The sequence below is a fragment of the Cavia porcellus genome, unplaced genomic scaffold (genome assembly GCF_034190915.1).
Source record: "Cavia porcellus strain 051 isolate PalLab524CR breed Dunkin Hartley unplaced genomic scaffold, mCavPor4.1 scaffold_28, whole genome shotgun sequence".
Lineage (NCBI taxonomy): Eukaryota > Metazoa > Chordata > Mammalia > Rodentia > Caviidae > Cavia > Cavia porcellus.
In genome coordinates this window covers 13,078,820-13,099,321 of record NW_026947511.1, presented here as the reverse complement: position 1 = coordinate 13,099,321, position 20,502 = coordinate 13,078,820, and the positions used below count along the sequence as shown (strand labels likewise).

Genomic DNA, 20,502 nt, shown 5'->3' with positions numbered 1-20,502 from the left:
TTTTGAATAAAGTAAATATTTTATTTTATAAAAGAATTTGCCATTCTTATATCTTTTTTACCTATTTGTCTATTCAAGTTATTTACTCTTTTTAAAATTATTCCAAATTCATTATTTAGGCTCAATATGAATCCTTTACCAGAGGTGCAATTTTTAAATATCTCCCAGATAGTAACATATTTTTCATTCTCTGACCAGTGTCTTTCACAGAATAAAAGCTTATAAATCCAATAAAATCAAAATTATTCCTTTTTTATTTTATGGACTTGGTACCAGGCCTAGGAGATATTTGTACAACCCCAAGTTATAATTTCTTCTAAGTAATTTTTCTACTTTTAAATCTATTACCAATTTTGAAAAATTTTATATACAGTATGAAGTTTAGTTCATTTCTCTTTTTTGGTCCCCAACTATTTGTTGAAAAGAACTTCCTTTCTTCAATGAATACTTCCATTCATAGATTACTTTTTTGTTTTATGATTAAATATACTATAGATACATTAGAGGTCTCATCTTAAATCCTTTACTATGAATGGATGTTGTACCTATCAAATGCTTTCACTTATTTTATTTCCATAATAATGTGTTTTTTGTCCTTTAGATAATAATACAATGGATTATATGAGTTATTTGCCTTTTTCAATATTTAAGTTATAGTATAGTACCTACATCTTCAATGTCCAATGCAATCATTACTACTACATGTAACTATTCATTTATTGCAGTATGGCTACTGCTGCTGAGACTCTGATTATTTAATCTAAGTTAGTTAATTTTTATTTAGACTCTTGGTGAAACTAACTGCCACTACATTAGACTATATGAACATAGAATACTTCCAAAACTTAAGAAAAGATGAATAATGATGAACTAGCTAGTTACTAATTTTAATAAAATATACATCTAAAAATTTTAAAAGAAGCTAAATTATATCACCTTTAATTGTTTCTTCATCACCAAATAGTCTATCTTTTTCTTGACTTACTATAATTAGTTGAAATGTCTAATACCACACGAAAAAGAAATGGGGATGAAATGCATCATTATTTTGAGTGTTTTGATCTAAAAGAAATGTGTTTCATGTTTTGTTGTGATGTGTACACACATACAACTGCAAACAAGATTTCCACAGAATAACACTTTACAAATTCAAAATACTGAGTATAGTGCTAAATCAGTATGTTTAGCCATCATATTTAAAAATGTTTTGTCTCTGAGAACAAAGCCATGTGCTTCTCAGTGACACTTAATATATAAGAGGCTTTGAATCACACTTGCTTCTAATGGTAGCATACAATATATATTAACTAGCACCAGAGAAATCCAAATGCATTTGAACTACCAGAATTCTGAGCTTTGCACACTAATTATATTTAATTTTGGTGCTAATTATTTATGGAGTGGGGGACAGCTTTTAATGCACTATCACTGAAAGGACATCATAATTCCTCGATGCTCCCCCATTCTCCCCTGAACCTGTTGTTTTGGAAGGAAATTGTGTTTCTAGGCAAGTGGAATGCACTAAATAAATTAAAGAGAAATAACTCAGCTTCAGCAGGAGACAGCACTGGCTACTTAAAACATCACCACTGTAAGCATTTCGCTTCCACTTTTAGAAAAATCACTTTGTGCAGGTTTAAAGGAGGAATACAAGTAGGATTTCAAAGTTTCCTTCATAATGTTTCTCTCTATTTGTGAACATGCTTAATCAGATATTAAAAAGTTATTTTATACATAAATAAACTGAACAGGGGAAAATCCAGTCATGGATCCATAGCTCCCTATATTGTTTTTCCTTAGATCTAACAGAATTTTCTAAGAAAAAATCCATTTAAGGGTAGCAAGGAAGCTATGTTCAGGAGGATTATCCTTTGCAAATGTTATAAATGCATAAGAAAATAAGTTTAGTCAGTATACCTAAAATGAAACATACAGTTTTAGAAACTTCAGATTTTACAACCTATTTTCTTGTTAACCTTAAACTCTATTATTGTTCATCTCTTTGTCCTTAACTGCACTCAAGTATGTCCATCTTCTACTGCTTATAATGACTCTAATATTACAATAAACATGTTAACTGATATAATTAGGAAAATATTTAGCTAGGGAAAACACATGCCTGGTTTTTAAAAAAACAACAGCCTTGAATGTGTCAAGAAAGTCTAATATATTATTACTATTTCTCCTCCAGAGCTGCCACATTAACTGAAATATTATCAAAAGATTTGGTTCCTGGGATATAATTTTCAAGTTGCTTCTGTATAGAGTACAAAACTTACAAAAGTTTTCAGCTGAAACTGGTTAAAACTATTATTTCTTTCAGGCCACACTGAGAACTTGCAATAATCAGGTGGTCACAAAGTTCATCAAACATCTATTTTAGTGAATAAGTACATCACTCCATAATAACAAAGAATTAGCAATATAATAAGGAAAAATAATAGGTCATCAGGACAAAAAGTCCTCTGGTGACCAATTAGACAGCTTTTGTCCATGAGGATTTTCAATTTTCCCTGATTTGTAAGCCAATGTTAACCATTTCATAAGTGGTAAACATTAACAATCTATCATATAAACACAACAGAATGTTTTCTTATTTCTTAATACTGGAAAATGCAAGATACACTTTTTACCATAAATGTTCAGACATGACATTTCATGATATTATCTAAGAAGTCAGTCCCTAACTTCTATTTCTACCCTAGTCCTTCATATATCAATCAAACAAACCCACTTAAAAGTATAAATATTGTTTCTTATTGTCATGGGACCTGCTATTGGCTTAAAGATTGAGTTAAGCATTCCTTTATTCAAAACTAGTCCAAAGAGGGATATCTAAAATATAATCTAAAAGAATCACTCACATATTATATTTACTGTGGTTCTGAAAACTTTCTGTATGAGCAATAGATACCAGACCCAGTCAATTCTTTAATTAGAAAAGATCAGTTTACTTAATTTTAAAATGATAAATATAAAAATTAAAATTGGTATATAAATCTTCTCTTTTGCAGCTGGGGATTTAGCACAGCGGCATGAGCGCCTGCCTGGCAAGAGCTAGGTTGTGAGTTTGACTCCTGGTACCAAAATAAATAAATAAATAAATCTTCTCTATTGTGTTTCTCTATTTTTTTCTATACTGTATCTAATGTGTTCAGAATAAAAATGTTTTTTAAGTATAGTTTAGGACAGCTGGGCACAGTGGTGCACACCATAACTCCAGCATTCAGGAGGTCAAGTCAGGAAAATCATCATGAGTTCAAAGACCATAGTGAATTGTAGACCAGCCTAAACTACATAATGAGAACCTGTCTCAAAAGAACAAAACAAAAAACTTATGACCAAAAAAAAAGTAAGTACAGGTCACAGACTATATACAATAATAAATGCAGCAACATGGCTTTTTTTGAGAAATTTAATATGTTTCAGTGTTATAAAGTTAGATTTATTTATTTCCAGTTTACTTAATCTTTTGTCATAAGTATAAATTATAGTAGAGTCATATGGTTAAAAACTAAAAGAATCCAAAAATAACACAGTTTTTCCTTCACAGTCATTGTTTACCCGATTATCTCTCTTCTCATTTATCACTTTTAATAGTTGCTTAATATTCATCCAATATTCTGTATAAAGCTACAACACACCATAAATATAGTCTGATCATTCTCAGAATATGAAATGATTTGCATGAGGAAACTGTAAGTTTCAGTGCAAATTCAAGCCCACCTGTTTTCACAAAGGAGATGTATAATATAGCAACGTAACTGCATCTAAGACTGCACAAGTTTTTAAAAGTGCCCTTAGTATTTATTCTCTGTTGTAGTTTCAGTGCAGAGCTTTGTATTCACAAAGACTTATCAGTGATATCTAACCTGATTATTACCATTCTGAATGCTTACTGATCTTCAAAATTACACTCTTTCTCTTGCATTTTAATATTTATTTATTTATTTATTTAGCAAATCAATTACAAATAGGTTCCTGTCAGAAAGCCCATGCAGCACCACACTTAGCACTGGTGCTCCTGCAGGAGTGTTGACCAACCCCAGGCTGCCTTCATACATTACATCTTGTGCCACCAAAGCTTACCGTTCCTTTGCTGATGATAAAGAAGGTGTCCCCTCTTGCACCTTGCCTGATAATGTATTCCCCATTTTCATAATGGGTCTGAAAAATAGAAATAGTGACACAAAGTTTACAAAAGGAATTATTTATCAAAACGCCCAAATTTGTCAAATATCAGACCCCAGGAATGTATTTATTCAGACTGAATTTTACTCAAGCCATAGAGCCATCATACTGTGTGGATAACTGTCAATAAAGGCTGAAATTACAAAGATGTCACATCTTTAATGCTTATTTTAAAACTCCTTATGAATATCATTTTTATGGGTGATTATATTCATATCTTTAAATTCATTCACTTCAACTGCTTATGAAAATATTATTTTCTCCTATCAACTAAGCATGAAATAAAAGAGCAAAGAGCCTAATTAAGCTAGTCTTTCTGTATTTTATTTGTCAATCTGATTTGGTCTCAGTGTACTCATAATGATGGCCTTTTTTTCTTCCTGAGAAGTTATCATAGCATCAAAATATCTTCATTCGAATGCAGGTTGTCTTTCAATGTGGGTTAGGTGGCTCTGAACACTTTTCAAGGCATCACTGCATTATCTCGGTGTCCTTGCTTCAACAATTTAGGTTAAATCCTGTTAAGCAGAATGGCTCAATTTTCTGAGCTGAATTCTGACCCTGCCTCTGCCAAGAATGAACTACTGCATGCAGAGCCAGGTAAGGCTGCTAGAAGATTAAGTATCCTGATGTGGACATCACCAGTGGGTCCATTCCCAAGGTGAATATTACACCTACGATGAACAAAAGTAATTTCTCTAAGGAGAAGTAGGAGAAAGTGTACTTTTGGGTGACATGGTATAACAGAAAAATAAGCCAGTGCAATCTTGACATAATTTTCCCATAGCTTAGTATTGAAGCCACACCTTGTGAAAGGAAACACTACCCGTGACTTAGGAAACAAATTTGATGGTTTACACATGATATTCACCAGGGTGTTATTTGTACTAATATTTCAATACCATTTTCTTAACATTTAATTCTAGTCTCTTAAAATTATCTTTCATTAATACTTCATATTAATTTAAAATTAGCATATTATTCCTTATCTGTTACTAATTACTAATTTCATTCACAAGTAATTCATTTTTCTTGTGACAATTTTCTAAGCAAAAAGAAGTCTTCCTTATTTCTCCTTCTCAGTCTCAATCACCTTATGGTACATACAGGCTGCCATATACCTTTCAACATTATTTTATAATGTTTTAAACAGACACACATACACAAACAATTATTTCAAAATAAAAGCAGAAATATACAATGTATATTACTCAATTAATTTATGCCATTTAATAGGATTATTATCCATTTTCATGTATTGATGCATTATAATGGTTAGATCTTTACCGCATACAGATTTGAAAAACTCACAATAATCCACATCTGTGTATGTGTTCAAGAAGTATGTGTCAGTGTCTTTGAGATAGGCCTTCTTATAGGCACTGACAATCCAAAGATGAATTAGACAAAATCTCTTAACAGTACCATCATATAGATCTTTCATGGATGTTGAAAATGTTCTACAGTTGTATTTTCAATATAGTAGCCAATCACTACTTGGGGGTACAAAGACTTTAAAATATTTTAAATGTATTTAATATTCATTAATTTAAATCACAGTAATCATGCATGACGAGTAGCTTGTGAACCTGCATAGCACAAGTGAACGTTAAAATCTGTAGCCATTACGCAGTTGAAGAGGACTGTCTTTCATTTGTTTTGATGTTTCCTTCTACACGAACAAAATCCAATGGGAAAAACCCAGATCTTTCTCTTCTACTTTCCTCACTCTGCACTAAAAGAGATGGCCTGACTTATCTGGGTGATGGATTTGAAAGGAATCAGCTATGCAGTCTCAGAACTATTTCTTTCCTCTTCACTGGAAGGTGCTTCCCACAGAAGCAGGACCTCTTCTGCCTCTTCTCCAGGGGAAGACTCTTCCTCATCACAGTGATATGTGTCTCTGTCTCAGCTTCTGAGACATGACAGAGAGTTCTTCCCTATTTCATGGTCCAGTTTGGGAAGCCTATTTGTCTCTCATATCTAATTTACCGACTGTCATTCAGATTTTATAATTTCCCAATAATGGTAATATATTAGTCTCATTTATACTTAACTTTGTTATTTTTTTCACTTAGTTCCTAATGTAAGATTGCTCAGAAGCCCCAAAATAACCGAGTGTGCATCATGCTCTATACATCTAGCATTTAGTGAGAATATAATTCTTAAGAATACCTGACTCTTTCTAAAGTGCTTCTCTATGGAAGATCCTATGGTCACAGTTGAAGGATAAAATAGAGATCACTGGATATTCATCAGGATAAAACACCACAGGAAGGGCAAAACAATCAGCTTATTATTGTCTCATAATAGCAGTGAGTGCACAGGTTTTCTAAATGTAAATAAAAGGCACAAAATTTGAAGAATTCCTAAATGAGATTTTCTTTCCCTCATCTATTCCCTTTTTTTGTTGGTGGGAATCTAAACTAGTGCGGCCTCTATGAAAATCAATATAAAGATTCCTCAAAAAACTAAAAGTATGAGTTCCATTTGACACATCTATACCTATCTGGGAATCTTCTCAGCAGTGAAAGATATCAGATTACAATGATACACGCATGCGTATGTTTATGGCAACACAATTCAAAATAGCTAAACTGTGGGAACAGGCTCAACAACCATCATCAGATGATGCAAGCATAAAGAAAATGTAAACATACACAATGGAGTTAACCACTCAGCCATAAAGAAGGATAAATTTGAGTGGTTTGTAGGAAAATGGATGAATTTGGTTACTACAATGTTAAGTGAAATACATAGACACAGAAGATTAAACATATTGTGGGTTTCTCTTATATGTGAAAAACAACACATAAGTAAGAGCAAAACACAACAGAGATGAAAGGAAACAATGAGACAAACTTTGTGGATATGTGAAGTAGATCTGGGCAGTAGGGGAGCAGAGAGAGCAAGAAGAGAAATAAAACCAACTAAAATGTAATATGTGTATGTACGGATCCCTCAAGATGAATGCAATTGTTACATACTGTAAACGTTTTCCAATGAAATCATAACCTTATTCATATGATACTTATCTACTTTTGGAAACCAAAAAACATTTGTAAATAGTAAAGGTTCTGAAGGGAAGAATTTCCTAACCTCAGCACTCCTGATATTTGTAAGGCAGGTAGATCTCTGCTGCAGGAAGCTGTGTCACATATCCTGCTCTCACATCATGCTTAGCATCTGCTAGGTACAAGTAACATTGCAACCACTGTTGTGATATCCAAAAGGTCTCCAGACTTTGCCATACACTGGGGGTAACTGTCTTCCTTTGTGAACAACTGCTTTAAATTGTTTACATTTTTAATCCCTTCAGCTTCAGAAGTTGAGATTTGGTGGTGACACCCAAACATTCTTCAGTTATTTAATTTACAGTTATATAAAGAATCTCTTTGTTAGTATCACATGACATTGACTTTGTAACTCCAGCCTCACAAGTGCCATATCAACACTGGCACTATTTCCAAACCGGCATTCACCCAATGTATTTCCATTCATCAAAAGCTCATAAAACAAGGTTTCAGACAGGAGCCTCTGGAACTGTGGCCAAAGATATGCTAAGTGCAGGAAAGTAAAACTGGTAGTATCATAAAATCAGGACCATAATGATTCTATGATTTTTTCCCCTGAGAGGAATTTGATCAAGCATGCTGATTGTTTGGGGTTCTCCAAATAAATTAATCAAACCAACCATTTCACTGTTCTTTGAAGATCATTTTCCAGCTCTATCATTTTCTTATTTCAGATTAAATCATAGTACTATATAAATGTTACAACAGGAAGAGACCCTGGCAAGTAGGAAGTTTCCTTTAAAAGGTTTTCATGCGAGGCTGGGGATTTAGCTCAGCGGCATAAGCTCCTGCCTTGCAAGCAGGCGGTCGCGAGTCCGATCTCCGGTACCGGAAAAAAGAAAAAAAAAAAAAAAGACAACAACAACAACAACAAAAAAGGTTTTCATGCTTACTAGAATAGAACCCAATCTACACAAGTCTACAAGCTTGCATAGTCTCAGTCCCTCCTCACTCCCCCTACTTTGGTCGTCAGCCCTGCTGTGTCACACTGGTCAGGGCCTTCACCACGCTACCCCTTGGCTTATGAGCTCTCACTGCCGTATCCCCGCCATATCTCACCTAAGGACATTCTTCTTTCCTCTCCCATCTTCACCTCCCTTGACCTGGCACACCAGCCCCCTCACACCTGCGTATGTCTTGCCATATACATACAAAATGGCTAAATGAAGTCTCTTTGTTATATGACCTTACAGGACCATATAACTCCATTTCAGCCCCCTATCCTGAGCTTGGTGTTGGTTACTTACTTTTATGATTATCCCTTAGGGCCTATGAAGGTGAGAATCTGTCTGATTTTCTTCATTATTAAATTCTTGGTATCTACCACAATGCTTAGAACAAAGTGAGAACTCAAAAAACTATTAACAACATGAATAAAGTAGTGTCCTTTAATCTCCATCTTTAGCACTACTTACTACAAAGGATTCTACCTCCAATATAGGCAGGCAGCCCAATCTTCTTCTGCTATTACTGCTGTGGGCTACCAGAGCCAAGGCAAAACCACATCATCTCTTTCCACCATGACCTTCACTTTGGTCTGCCTACCACAACTCATCTCATCCCTTCTGTTCTTTGCACTGCACCAAATAAGCTTTCAGAGAAGAAGACAATTGAAATCACTCTACTACTGAAAGGGTTAACTCCCTAACTCCCCAGAGCTATCAGAGCAGAGCAGAAAGGAATGCCTAACTCCCCAGAGCTATCAGAACCGAGCAAAAAAAAAAAAAAAAAAATGCACCTGCAAGGTTGTTCTGTCTCAACGAGATAAGTAAGACAAGTAACTGTTCTGTTCTGGGCACATAGTGACTGGGCTAGGACCCCCAGTCTCCATGGTTACTCAACCCCAAACCCCTCCAATCAACTTCTGCCAAGTCCTATCCTGCTCAAAATTAACCAATGCAATCTGCTTCTGTAAACTCGCTTGCCTCCCTGCGCCCTTAAAAACCCTACACAATTCCCCCTCGGGGCCCTCCCGCACTTGTTTGCCTGGAGGACCCCATGTGCATGGAAATAAACTTTTTACTCCTCACTACCAGCTGAGTCCTTGGGGTCTTCTCCCCTGCGACACCGGTTCTTACACTACCTGTAATATTCCAAAAGCTTCTTGTTACAAATCACATAAGTAATTCCATATGACTTTTAAAGTAGTCTATAATCTGACTTCTAGTCACCTCTCCATTCTCATCCCCTTCCACTCTCACCCAAAGTCATTCTATCTCACACTCTGGCTTTCTTTGTATGCCTTGTATTGCCAGGCTAGAACCCGCCTCAGAACTTTGCATGGAACAAGCCCTAAATGTGCAACATTTGTCCAGAAATTTTTGTTGGTATTTCCTCAACAAGGCCTGTCCTTACTGTTTCAATCATTACAACTCATCGGCCTGGGTTCTCTTTATCGAGACCGTGTCTTTGCTGAGGTACCCACTTGAATTTGAATGCCGAATATCAAAGTGTAAAGCAGTCTGACCCTCACTGGAAGGGGCAAACATTGTGGAGACCAAACATGAAACAAGTCTATGCCCCATCCTAATCAGCTATGCAGGTCAGATTCTAAGGACACAAAATGCAACTTTGTTTTAACTTTAACCTTACTGTGTGACTTGGGATTTTGTTTTTGTTTTTTGGTTTGGTTTTATGTTGTTTTGTATCAGGGATTGAACTCATGACCTTGAGTTTGCCAGGCAGGTGCTTATGCTGCTGAACTAAATCCCCAAATGTGTAACTTTGTTTTAACTTTAATCTTGCTGGAGATTGATAGCTACAAACTTCTACACTGCTAACAGCTATAAATGTGAAAACTACCAGTACAGAATAAATCAAACTCACATTTATAAATATCATATTGTCTTTCTAGTATGAAAATCCAGTAAAGGGACTGGGGATTTAGCTCAGTTGCATAAGTGCCTGCCCAGCAGGCACCGGGTGGTAAGTTTGATCCCCAGTACCAAATAACAATAATAAAAATAATAATAATAAATCTCAAAGTGTAATAAGATCAAAATATACAACAGATTTAGTAATAATGAAAGGAAAAAAAGAGCTCAAAAGGACAGAACTACTGGCATAGGGGAAAGGAAAAAGGAAAAAGGGAAAACACTTTATGAATATTGGTAAACATAAATGTATGTATGTACATGTATGCTAGATAGGTAAGATACTACTAATCTCTCTTAGTTCACCAAAAAGAACAATTCGTGCTGTCATTGTTTGACTGATCACTTTTGTGTCTAGATTTTATAATCTGAACAACTAGTTCTGAGATAACAATATCTAATATATTAACAAGCATTAATTCCCTACTTTTATCTTTTTTGAAATTCTGGATCATTTCTTAGCCTTTTTTCTATTTTGCTTTTTAAAATTAAAAAAAAACAGTTAAAGTCCTAGGACTGAACGTGCTTAACTTAGAAAATCAGTTTATATCTTCCATCTGGATAATCAAGTCAATAGGCTGACTGAGAGACAGAATTTCAATACCTATAGTCTAGGGCAGCTTGGAGTTGACGTGGAGGTATAAAACTCCCTACAATGGGCCCAGCTATAGCTTCTTACGGAGATTAGTTGACTGTCACCCCAAGGAACATAAGTATATTTGTACTCTCATAAGGTCTTAAGACCAAGGAAAGACATAATTCCATCTGAGTATGGACTGCTATTTCACCAATTCATCTCATTTAAATCCATCACAAATTCTGTTCATGGAGCTGTAAACAGCATCATTTTTAATAGAATGGGAAAGACTGAGTGAATTACATACAGTAAGGCTACTTACAATTATAAAAATTTTAGATGTGTATGTGAATACTTATGTGTGTCCTTTATTATACATTTTACATTTCTCCAATGTAAAATGTATTATTATAATACTACTTTAATAATATATATTAAGTTTCTTTAAAAAGTTGTAACATTATCAGTAAGGTACCTTTACTATTAAAAAAGATACTTTTAGTAATTTTGTCATTAATTAAAAATTAGATTTTTTTTGAAGTTTTTCAGTTGTGAAAACATGTTGAAAGTGCTGGTCATTCTTGTAAAGGATGCATAATCTCCATGCAAACAAATGACATTTTCACATTTCTCATCTCACCGTTTCTTTATCTGGTGCTCTGTTTTTCCCTCTTCAACCTTCCATCTGACTTTTCCTTAAGTCTGGCAAAATGCAATCATTTGTACTTAATAGTTTTGTATATCCAAATACTCAATTTTTCACACTAACATTCAGTACTTCTCAGAGTATACGAAAATTCTCTAGCTTGTGTCCTTCCCTCTGAGTTCTTTAGAGGTAAGGTCACATTATTATCCCATAAGCCCCTGAATACCTTCAGAATTTATGATTTAGAGACAGCTGTTGGCCTAGAAGCAGCCTCTGGACTAGCTGAATACTTACCCTGAGTATCACACAAAGGAGAAGAAAATCCGAGCTGAAATTCCACAAATGCTATGATTTTGTTTGATGTTTAACTGAGCTTTTCCATGACATCATTTTCCAAATGAATTTTCTATCTGTTTTTCAGAGATTTTTGATGAAACATAATGACTCAAAAGGGATAGCAAGGCAGACCCACAAAATGTTGAAAATCTCTAAAAAGAACAGTTCCTTTCAGATCTATTCATTTCACAAGAGAACAAAACTGTTTATAAAGTAGACAAGCAACATTCTTATTCCACATAATTAAACTATTACTCAAATTTAACAATTTGATCTATAAAGGCAATTAGGATTAGCATAACTTGGAAATTGTTTGTCCTGACATTATGAAATGTGTTGCAGGGAAGCATGCAATTTAGTGCTTCAGAGTCACCATCTGAAGCACAAATATGTTTTGAAGTTTCAACCAAAAAAGACTACTCAAAGGAAAAAAAGATTAATCACAGTTTCTCACAAACCCTATTACAGAAATAGTGGAGTACGTCAAAAGTACATAGAACTCACTTCATATTGCATACTTCTTTAGGATTTTAAAATAAACATCTGCATCCCTCTTTGAGAAAGCACTATTTGGTTTAAAGGGCATATTGAATCCTTGTGGACAATAAAAAGGAGGGAAGCAGGAAGGATTTAGGTTACATGCTAGAGGAAAACACTCCTTCGGCATTGGAGGATACCATTCTTCAGTGAGTGTATTTTATTTCTGTCTACACAGCTTTGAGAGATGTCTTGTTCAGAGCTGAGGTTATAGAATCATTTATAATCCTAGCCCATTGTATTCCACAGTGTGACACAGAACCACTGCACTAGAGTAAGACTGACTCATTTCACCTAGTTCAACCATCCAGTCACTCAGAGACCACTGTAGTCATAGCCCAATGCAGTCCAGCTACTGCTTCGGTGACCACACACCTTGACATCATCCGCAGATGCTGGTTTATCACCATGTAAAATGCAAGAGTTGTAGAGCCATAAAGATTCTACCTGGATTTCAAACATTGGAAGGCGAAGAAAAGTGACTCTGAGAGGGAAGTCTACAAAACTGTGGGTGCAGCTGAAGGTGCACTGAAGAATCCAGGAAGACATACATGTCAGGAACATGGAACATGCCAAAGGAAGAGGAAGGCCATGGTGGCAAGGTTGACCAGCTTCTCTAGAATTCACATTTTACCACATGCCTAAGATGTTAGACATGGAGCTACAGGACTTAGTGTTTGCTCTGCTAGGTTTAAGTGCTACTTTTGTTTTATTTTCTAGCCCCCTTTTTGAATGTCTGTCTTGCTTATTGTATTGGGAAATATGTAATGGGGGGGGGGTACTGGATTCAATTCACAACCTTGTGCTTGCCAGGAAGGTCTTTTGCTGTTGAGCTAAATCTCTAGCAATTTTTAAAAATGTTATAAAGATTTACGCTGAGAATTTGCCTTCAGTCTTATAGGAGATTTTATAATTGGACTTTTAAGCAATGGTAGGAACTACTGAGACTTTGGGCAAGGAATCAGTGTAGTTTTAGTTGTACATTGGATAATTATGTTAGATGGAATTATGACTTGGGGGGTAAACATGGCTAAAGGAGACGTGATTCATTGTCAAGTTGACAAGGAGTGGATTTGTGCCAATTAATTAATTGACAATTTAACTGGATTAAGAGATTCCTGGAGATGATTGGATCTTGGTGGAACTACTCATCAGTGGATTCATCTTCTAATATTCATAAGTCAATGTATAGTAGAACTTGGAGCTCAGCTGGATGGAGGTCTCTAATGACACGCCACTGGAGTACCACATATTACCACTGCTTTCTCGTTGTCATGGAATCAGCATCTTCCTTCCTCATACCATTCCACCATAATGCTTGTACCTTGGAGTTAGCTGCCCATGGGCTGAGGCTTCTAAAACTGTAAGCCAAAGTAAAATTTCCTTCTGCAAATTTTATGCATTAGCATTTTTTCCCAGAGATGAAAATCTTACTAATATATCTGGCAACCACCCATGTACATAGGGACTTACCTTCCTCTCACCCCACTGCCTTCAACCTCCTGTATCCACAGGTTCTAACAATGTCATGGTATCTCTGCAGACATTCACTACTAAAAACAAAAGCCACAACCTTTGGCATCTAAATGTCCACAAGGGTTGTTATTTCCTTTTGAGAGATACATGCAATTCATCCAGTATTGTAAGCCAGATATTCTCAAAACACAGTAACTACGGAAGCCCTAGTAGCTCACTTATCTCTATTTTAGTAGGACCACAAGGCGTAAAAGCTGAATTTCTTCATATTTATTTTCCTATTTCTAGCAAGGAAGAAAAAAGGCATTGTTTTTAAAAGAAATGATTAGTTGAAATTCCACTAGTTCTGATTAACACAGTATGAAAATATTTTATAAATACTATAAAAATTCACTTCTACACTCAAATGGCAATTAACATAAAAGATAAAAGCTACTATAAATTTAATTCTTGCCACATGCTAGAAATCTATTAAAGATATTTCAGTTAGGACAAAGGCTTTTTGAGGTTTTAAGACTCCATTTTATTAGAACAAAACAGAAGCTTACACAGGTTGCATGACTTGTCAAGAATACCCAGTTAACTTCGGTGATAGAATTTAAATTGAAGTTTGCTTTAAAGCCAATGCTCACTGTTTGACTTTCTACTAATGTTATAGAAAATTGATTTTCTCTGATCTGAAGAAGAAAAATCTAAGATTGTGCTGACACCAGTTATCCTAGAAAAATTGCTTAGACAGAGATTTTAAATTTTATTTCATCTTCATTATGGTGTACTTATTTATTACAAAAACTGACTGTAACACATAGCTGTAATCCTATGACTCTTCTGATCAAACATCTGAATAGCTCAGCCTTCTCGGGGTATCATATACAATTCTGTTGAGTCATTTCAGACTGTCTTGGATCTGGTATTGGTTTGAATATTTCCTTTCCCTCTCTATTTCTGCTATTTCACGACCTTAGTTGTATTCCAGATACATTCCTTGTGGGTTTACCTGTTATTCTCATCCTGGAATATTCTCTCACTATGATTTCTACTTATAAAATATAGCACTTCAGTAAACCTTTCCTTGATCTTCCATCATAGCAATATCTTTGTGTCATAGTGATGTTTCGATCATTAAACCTTTCAGTCTTAGTGATTTGTGATCATACTATCTGCTTTCTTTAAATAAGAAGACCATTTGCTTACATTTACCCTCCTACCCCAACTGTGTCAATCACAATGTTACACTTACAGGAGCTAAACAAGTATCAGCTAAATTAAATTAATATGAATTTGTGTCAAAGTACTGGTTGCTTCGTACTACTTTTTAAAACAAGTACCCTTGACAAATAATGCATTCAGTTTTATGCAGCCATCAATAAATTACTATTAGCAATAAATACTTTATAATTTACATACACATACATACGTATTACATATATGTAATAGTTATATAAAGTTTTATATGTATAATATATAAACTTCAATTATTACAAGAAGCCTTCTGTATAGTTATTGAAAACCTCATTATTATTTCAATTTTTCTGAATGAGAGATTAGAGCTAATTAGTTATTTAACTCTTTCCAACATCTGCATAGTAATTATGTGGCAGCCATATTAAGAATGTACCTGATTATTTTATTCCTTGAAAACTTCAGCTGTAATATGGATGTCTTCTGTAGATATTTACATTAAAGTTTTATAAACATCTTAAAATAGTAACTAATGTAATTACTTTCAATTCTGTATAGCCAGAGACCAAAGTTCATAGGTGATACCTTTAAAATAAATTTAAGAGTTAGCTAATTTAATCAAGTTTCCTACCTGTTTTTAATGGGGATCCATGATTTTGTTTGTAATTGGAACCATTTTTATTTGAAAGTAACAGAGTTAAAAAAAAAAAAAAAATCCCTCTCTCTTCAGGAACCAGCCTAGAGTAAAGTTATTTCTCTGGGTCATGTAACTGACGAATAGGGCAGAGACTGCAAAAGGTGGACTCGTTCAGTTCAAGTGACCTTACTATACTTTGATCTGAGAGCTTTTTGAATTTGAGGTATTAGAAAATATTGATATTGTTTGAAAATGTCTACACTGTCCCATATAATGAGCTCTGTTTTACATATATTTGGATTAACATTTATGGAAATTGAAAATCATGGACTGAATACTAGAGTGGATCTCTCCTGTGACCTACCATTTCTCTCTGCCATTTCAATCATTTGTTTGATAAGATATGTTTTTATGACTTAAAAAATCCTCCCTAAATTGTATATAATATTCTCCCATATTTACTTTAAAAAATTGGTCAAGTTTGTGCCATAAAAAAAAAATAAATAAAAAAAAATAAAAATAAAAAAAAATAAAAAAATAAAAAAATTAAAAAAAAAAAGAAAGTAACAGAGTTGACCTGTAATATCATCTTATATGGCAATGATAAGACACTTTCTCTACTTATGAACACAATTTAAAAAATGAAATGAAGGCTATAGTACTGTAATATATAATATATTTTTCATTATGAAATAATGTATGGTTTCCTTATAGGAAAACTTTTACATAATTCCTTTTTCAATTTTAACTTTGGTTGAAATGCATTTATACTATTATGCTTCTTTTATTTTTAAAATAACATCTAAAGACAAGCTTCTAATAGTTCTGGGTTTATCATTACCCACATACATTACTACTCTGAGTGGAGGTGTGGTCATGCCAGTATAGTAAATGAAGCAGACAGGCCAGGGAGTCTTTTACAGACACTCCACATTTCTGATCACTTTGGAGTTCTCATCTTTCTTTCCTTACTCCCAAAATGTTAGCTTTGGTTTGCTTTGGCCTTCAATATCAGCTCACTAGAAATATTCCAACTGCCATAATCTGAATCAATTCATTTTAAAAAACAAGTTAACAGTTTAGGTACTAGGTGCACACACATAACTGGATACACGTTTATGAGTTACAGACCAAGGAGAGGCATTATTCCATTTATAAGTAACACAAAAGTGATTTGTTTGAGGTATGGCAACACAAAGCCTCAACAGGGTGTAGGCTTAGGGAGAGTGGTTCCCAGTAAAGCTAGTGTCTAATCTGGGCCTTGATGTATGCATAAGAGCTAGCCTGGTTAAAAAATATATATATCTACTGGGAGAGAAAAGAGAAAGAGAAAATGCTGAGGAGCATAATTATAAAAGCCTAGAGTTGGGCAGCAAGAGATAGGACCTGAAACTTGAGAGCCACATAGTATCCTCGGACTGTATGATCCCTTTGACTTTAGACATGAGGCAGAGGAGCCATGGATGGAATTTAAATATGGGAGCTACAAGAGTAAGAAAGAGAGTTCAGATAGACTTGGAGTCACACACATAGTGCCTTCTCAAATATCTTTTGAATGAATGTATGAATTCCTCAGAAACAAATGGGATTCAGCAGATGGTGAGAAAATATAGCAGAGAAAGCTTTCAGTTGGAAAAATTTGCTGCAGGGGAGATATATGAGGACATGTGCTGTCCATGAGTAAAGCAGGCAAGTCAGATGTCCTGTATCTAATCATCCATGGAATAAGAAACAGTTTGAAGAACTAAAGTGCTTTTAACTTTCGTTACTCATTAATCACATCAAGGGAAGTTGAAGAGTTCCAGTGTCCAGGCCTATTTTCCTGTACTAAATTACATGCCGTAGAGTTGGGACCTAGTATTCATTAAGATTGCTCAAGTGATTGCAGTGTTCAGCTATGGCTAAGAATCTTCACTGTACAGCACCAGCCTCAGACATGGACCTAACAATGAGCTTCCTTTTTAGTTAAGTAATGGGTTGTGATATCCTTGAGTTTCATATTTTTCATATTTATTTGACATAGGGGTAAGGTGTAGGTTCTTCTGATGAGTTTTATCTGAGGAGTTATAGAGAAAAGTTACTTCAATATTTTCCAATAATACTTTTATGCATACTGTGAGCATGATAGAACAGAGATTTATGACCCTAAACAATAAACTGAACAAGACAATATTGAAAGGAAAGAAATTCATTTACAGACATTAAATCCGATGTGGATAAGAAAATGTGTTGGCAGAGGATGGAATGATTTTTGCATTTTGGAATCACAAAGAACCAACCTAACTCCTTGGCAAGAGCAGGGTGTAATAGGTAATTAAGGGCAGCAACCTGCAGCCTAAATATTAGGAATCCTCTAAAACCAGAAGCACTGCTCAAGCACTGCCTGGGGTCACAAACAACACTTTCTGACAATCTCCCAGAGTGTCTTACTGTTAAAGAACGTGGATGATTCATAGTTTCTAATCGTTGCCTTGCCAATAGATTCCAGGTATACTTTTGCAAAAGTTAGTTTATTTTTGCCTTAAAGTGCATTTTCTTTAGTAGATTCTAACTGTCTACTTAGAATTGGTACTGATACATTAAACAGTGTCTTTTGGACATTTTTTGTAGTTTTGTACAATTTTGTGTATTTTTTATCTAATATTACTGTACTGAGACCCTCAAGATAAAAGCAGTTACATCTGAAAAAAATTTTCTAATGTTAAGGACATGTTTTATCACTAATATCTCAGAAATTCTTATTAAGAACTGGAGTTATTTTGCAACAATATTCCAAAATCATGAATAGCACACAGGTTAAATGTAATTAAACAGTTTGTAGTGCTCCATATATCAATACCAATTCTAAGTAGATATTTACAATCTGCTGAAACAAATGTACTTTAGGGCAAAAATAAACCAACTTTTGCAAAAAGTACACTTGGTATCTATTTAGCACAGGCATGAGATTACAACAGCCAACAGTAAAACTCTGGTATAAGTTATACAGAACAATAGAATATAAGCATTTCCTTCCGTTTCAAAAGTTGTGTTTAAGGGGATGCACTGAAAAAGAAATAAAAATGAAATGTTTTTCAGAAATGTGAAACTCCAAAGCAGTAAGATCAAGTAAGAAGACTAGCACAAGAATGATTGACTGATTTCATTTTGCACGTTATACACAAAAGAGAAACCCACAAATCTTGATGGAAATTAAAAGCACTTAGCCTTGTAGGTTTTTATTTTATCAGAATGGTGTATAGTGAACATAATGGACTGAGAACAAAATGTTACATGTCTGAAAAGCAGAAAATGAAAAGCATATAAAACTTTTTTAAGTGTAATAGTATGAAAACATAACTATGATCTCTTGGACTTGGGTACTCTGGACAATTTCCCATTGTCACAGTAAGGATAAAAACGTTTAAAAAGAAGTAATACAAATCATGTGGCTATTTTTTTATAATGAAATATAAATATAGAATGGTCTTAACTCAAAAAAAGTCCCAGCATTCGATCCATTATTTATTTTTTATGATAAACTAATTTTATCAATCATTTTAAAGACAAATATTTCAAAAGTAGTAAATCACCATATGTATGAGTATTCAGCCAATACTGAAACAAAATACCAAACACACACAAATTAAAGGATGAAAAGTTTAATTTGGCTCATGCTTTTGGGGGAATCAGTCCATGGTTGGTTGGATTCATGCAGAAATAGCATGGAAGGAGGGTATGAGCTGCTCACCTCAGAGTAGTCAGGAAGCAGAGTGAGAAAGAGGATTCAGGGTCAAAAATACCCGCTTCCAAGCTCCAACTGGGCCCCACCTCCCAGCATCACATTCATCCATGAACTCACGAAAGGACTAATTCACTGATAAGTATAGCACCCCCATCACACCATCAGTTTGAATGATCCCTAACTTAAAATACACAAGGATTTTCAGAGAGACATTTAATATTTAAACCCTATCCTGGATTTTTTAGCGCAAGATTGACTGAAGTATTCCCTTCTCATCTCATTCTCCTAACTGTGTATCTTCTTGGGCAAAGCATGATAGGAAATGAAAGTAATTTTCTGGCTTGTTTAGGAAAAGTCATTCTCATCCTGATTTGTGTATTCAAAAGAACAGTGTTTATAAAAAAAATACAGACTTTGTGCCCCATCTGGAGAGATTCTGATGCAAAAGCAGTATTTATTATCAATATACTCAGTTGTTAGAATGCAACACTACAAGATTTGTGCCAACTCACTGTACAAGAACCCTTACATACACACACCCATACATGCACACACACACACATGCAAACACACAAACCCTCACATTCCTCTCAGTTGTGAAATACTTTCACAGGATCTTTCACCGTGCATCAGGCATGTGCCTAGGTAGGTAACTATTATTCTTTAGTAATTTACCGCTGACCTCAAAACACACAGACAGCCAACTGAAAATCCTTATGGCACAAACAACTTTTTTCCGTAAGTGCAGTTCCCCTGGGCTGAGTTACAGGCCTTGACATTTTCTTTTATTCACATCATCTCAGCAGAACAGACAATCAGAAAAAAAATTTTACAACTCTTTTTTCCGTGCTTCTCTAACTTGTCTCTTCACTAGTTATTACCTTTGCTGTGCAGAAGGCTTGCATTTTGATGTATCACTTTTGTCAATTTTTGCTTTTATTTCCTGTTTTGGAGGTTTTAATAAAAAAAATCTCTGCCCACTTTAATATCATGAAGTATTTCTTCTATGTTTCTTCCAGTAGTTTCATAGTTGTGGGCCCTACCTTTAAGTTTTTAATTCATTTTGAGTTGAATTTTGTATATAGTGAGAGCTTAGGGTCTACTTTCATTCTATGGGAATAGCCATGCAGTACTTCCAGAACCATTTATTGGAGAGAATATCTTTTCCCCATGGCATGTTCATAGAACCTTTGTTCAAAGTCAGTAGGCTGCGTACGTGTGCGTTTATTTTGAGGTTCTCTGTTATGCT

The 20,502-nt window shown here is 34.7% G+C and overlaps 1 protein-coding gene across 2 annotated transcripts in view; it reads right to left on the bottom strand.

Annotated features, from left to right (window-relative positions):
• Prkg1 (protein kinase cGMP-dependent 1) overlaps nucleotides 1-20,502 on the bottom strand; it is a 1,159,508-nt gene that overhangs the window by 186,937 nt on the left and 952,069 nt on the right. For both annotated transcript variants that reach the window (XM_063239051.1, XM_003473935.5), the window contains exon 6: nucleotides 4,090-4,167. In XM_063239051.1, coding sequence (XP_063095121.1) covers nucleotides 4,090-4,167 — 78 coding nt within the window. The remainder of the gene's footprint in view (nucleotides 1-4,089; nucleotides 4,168-20,502) is intronic.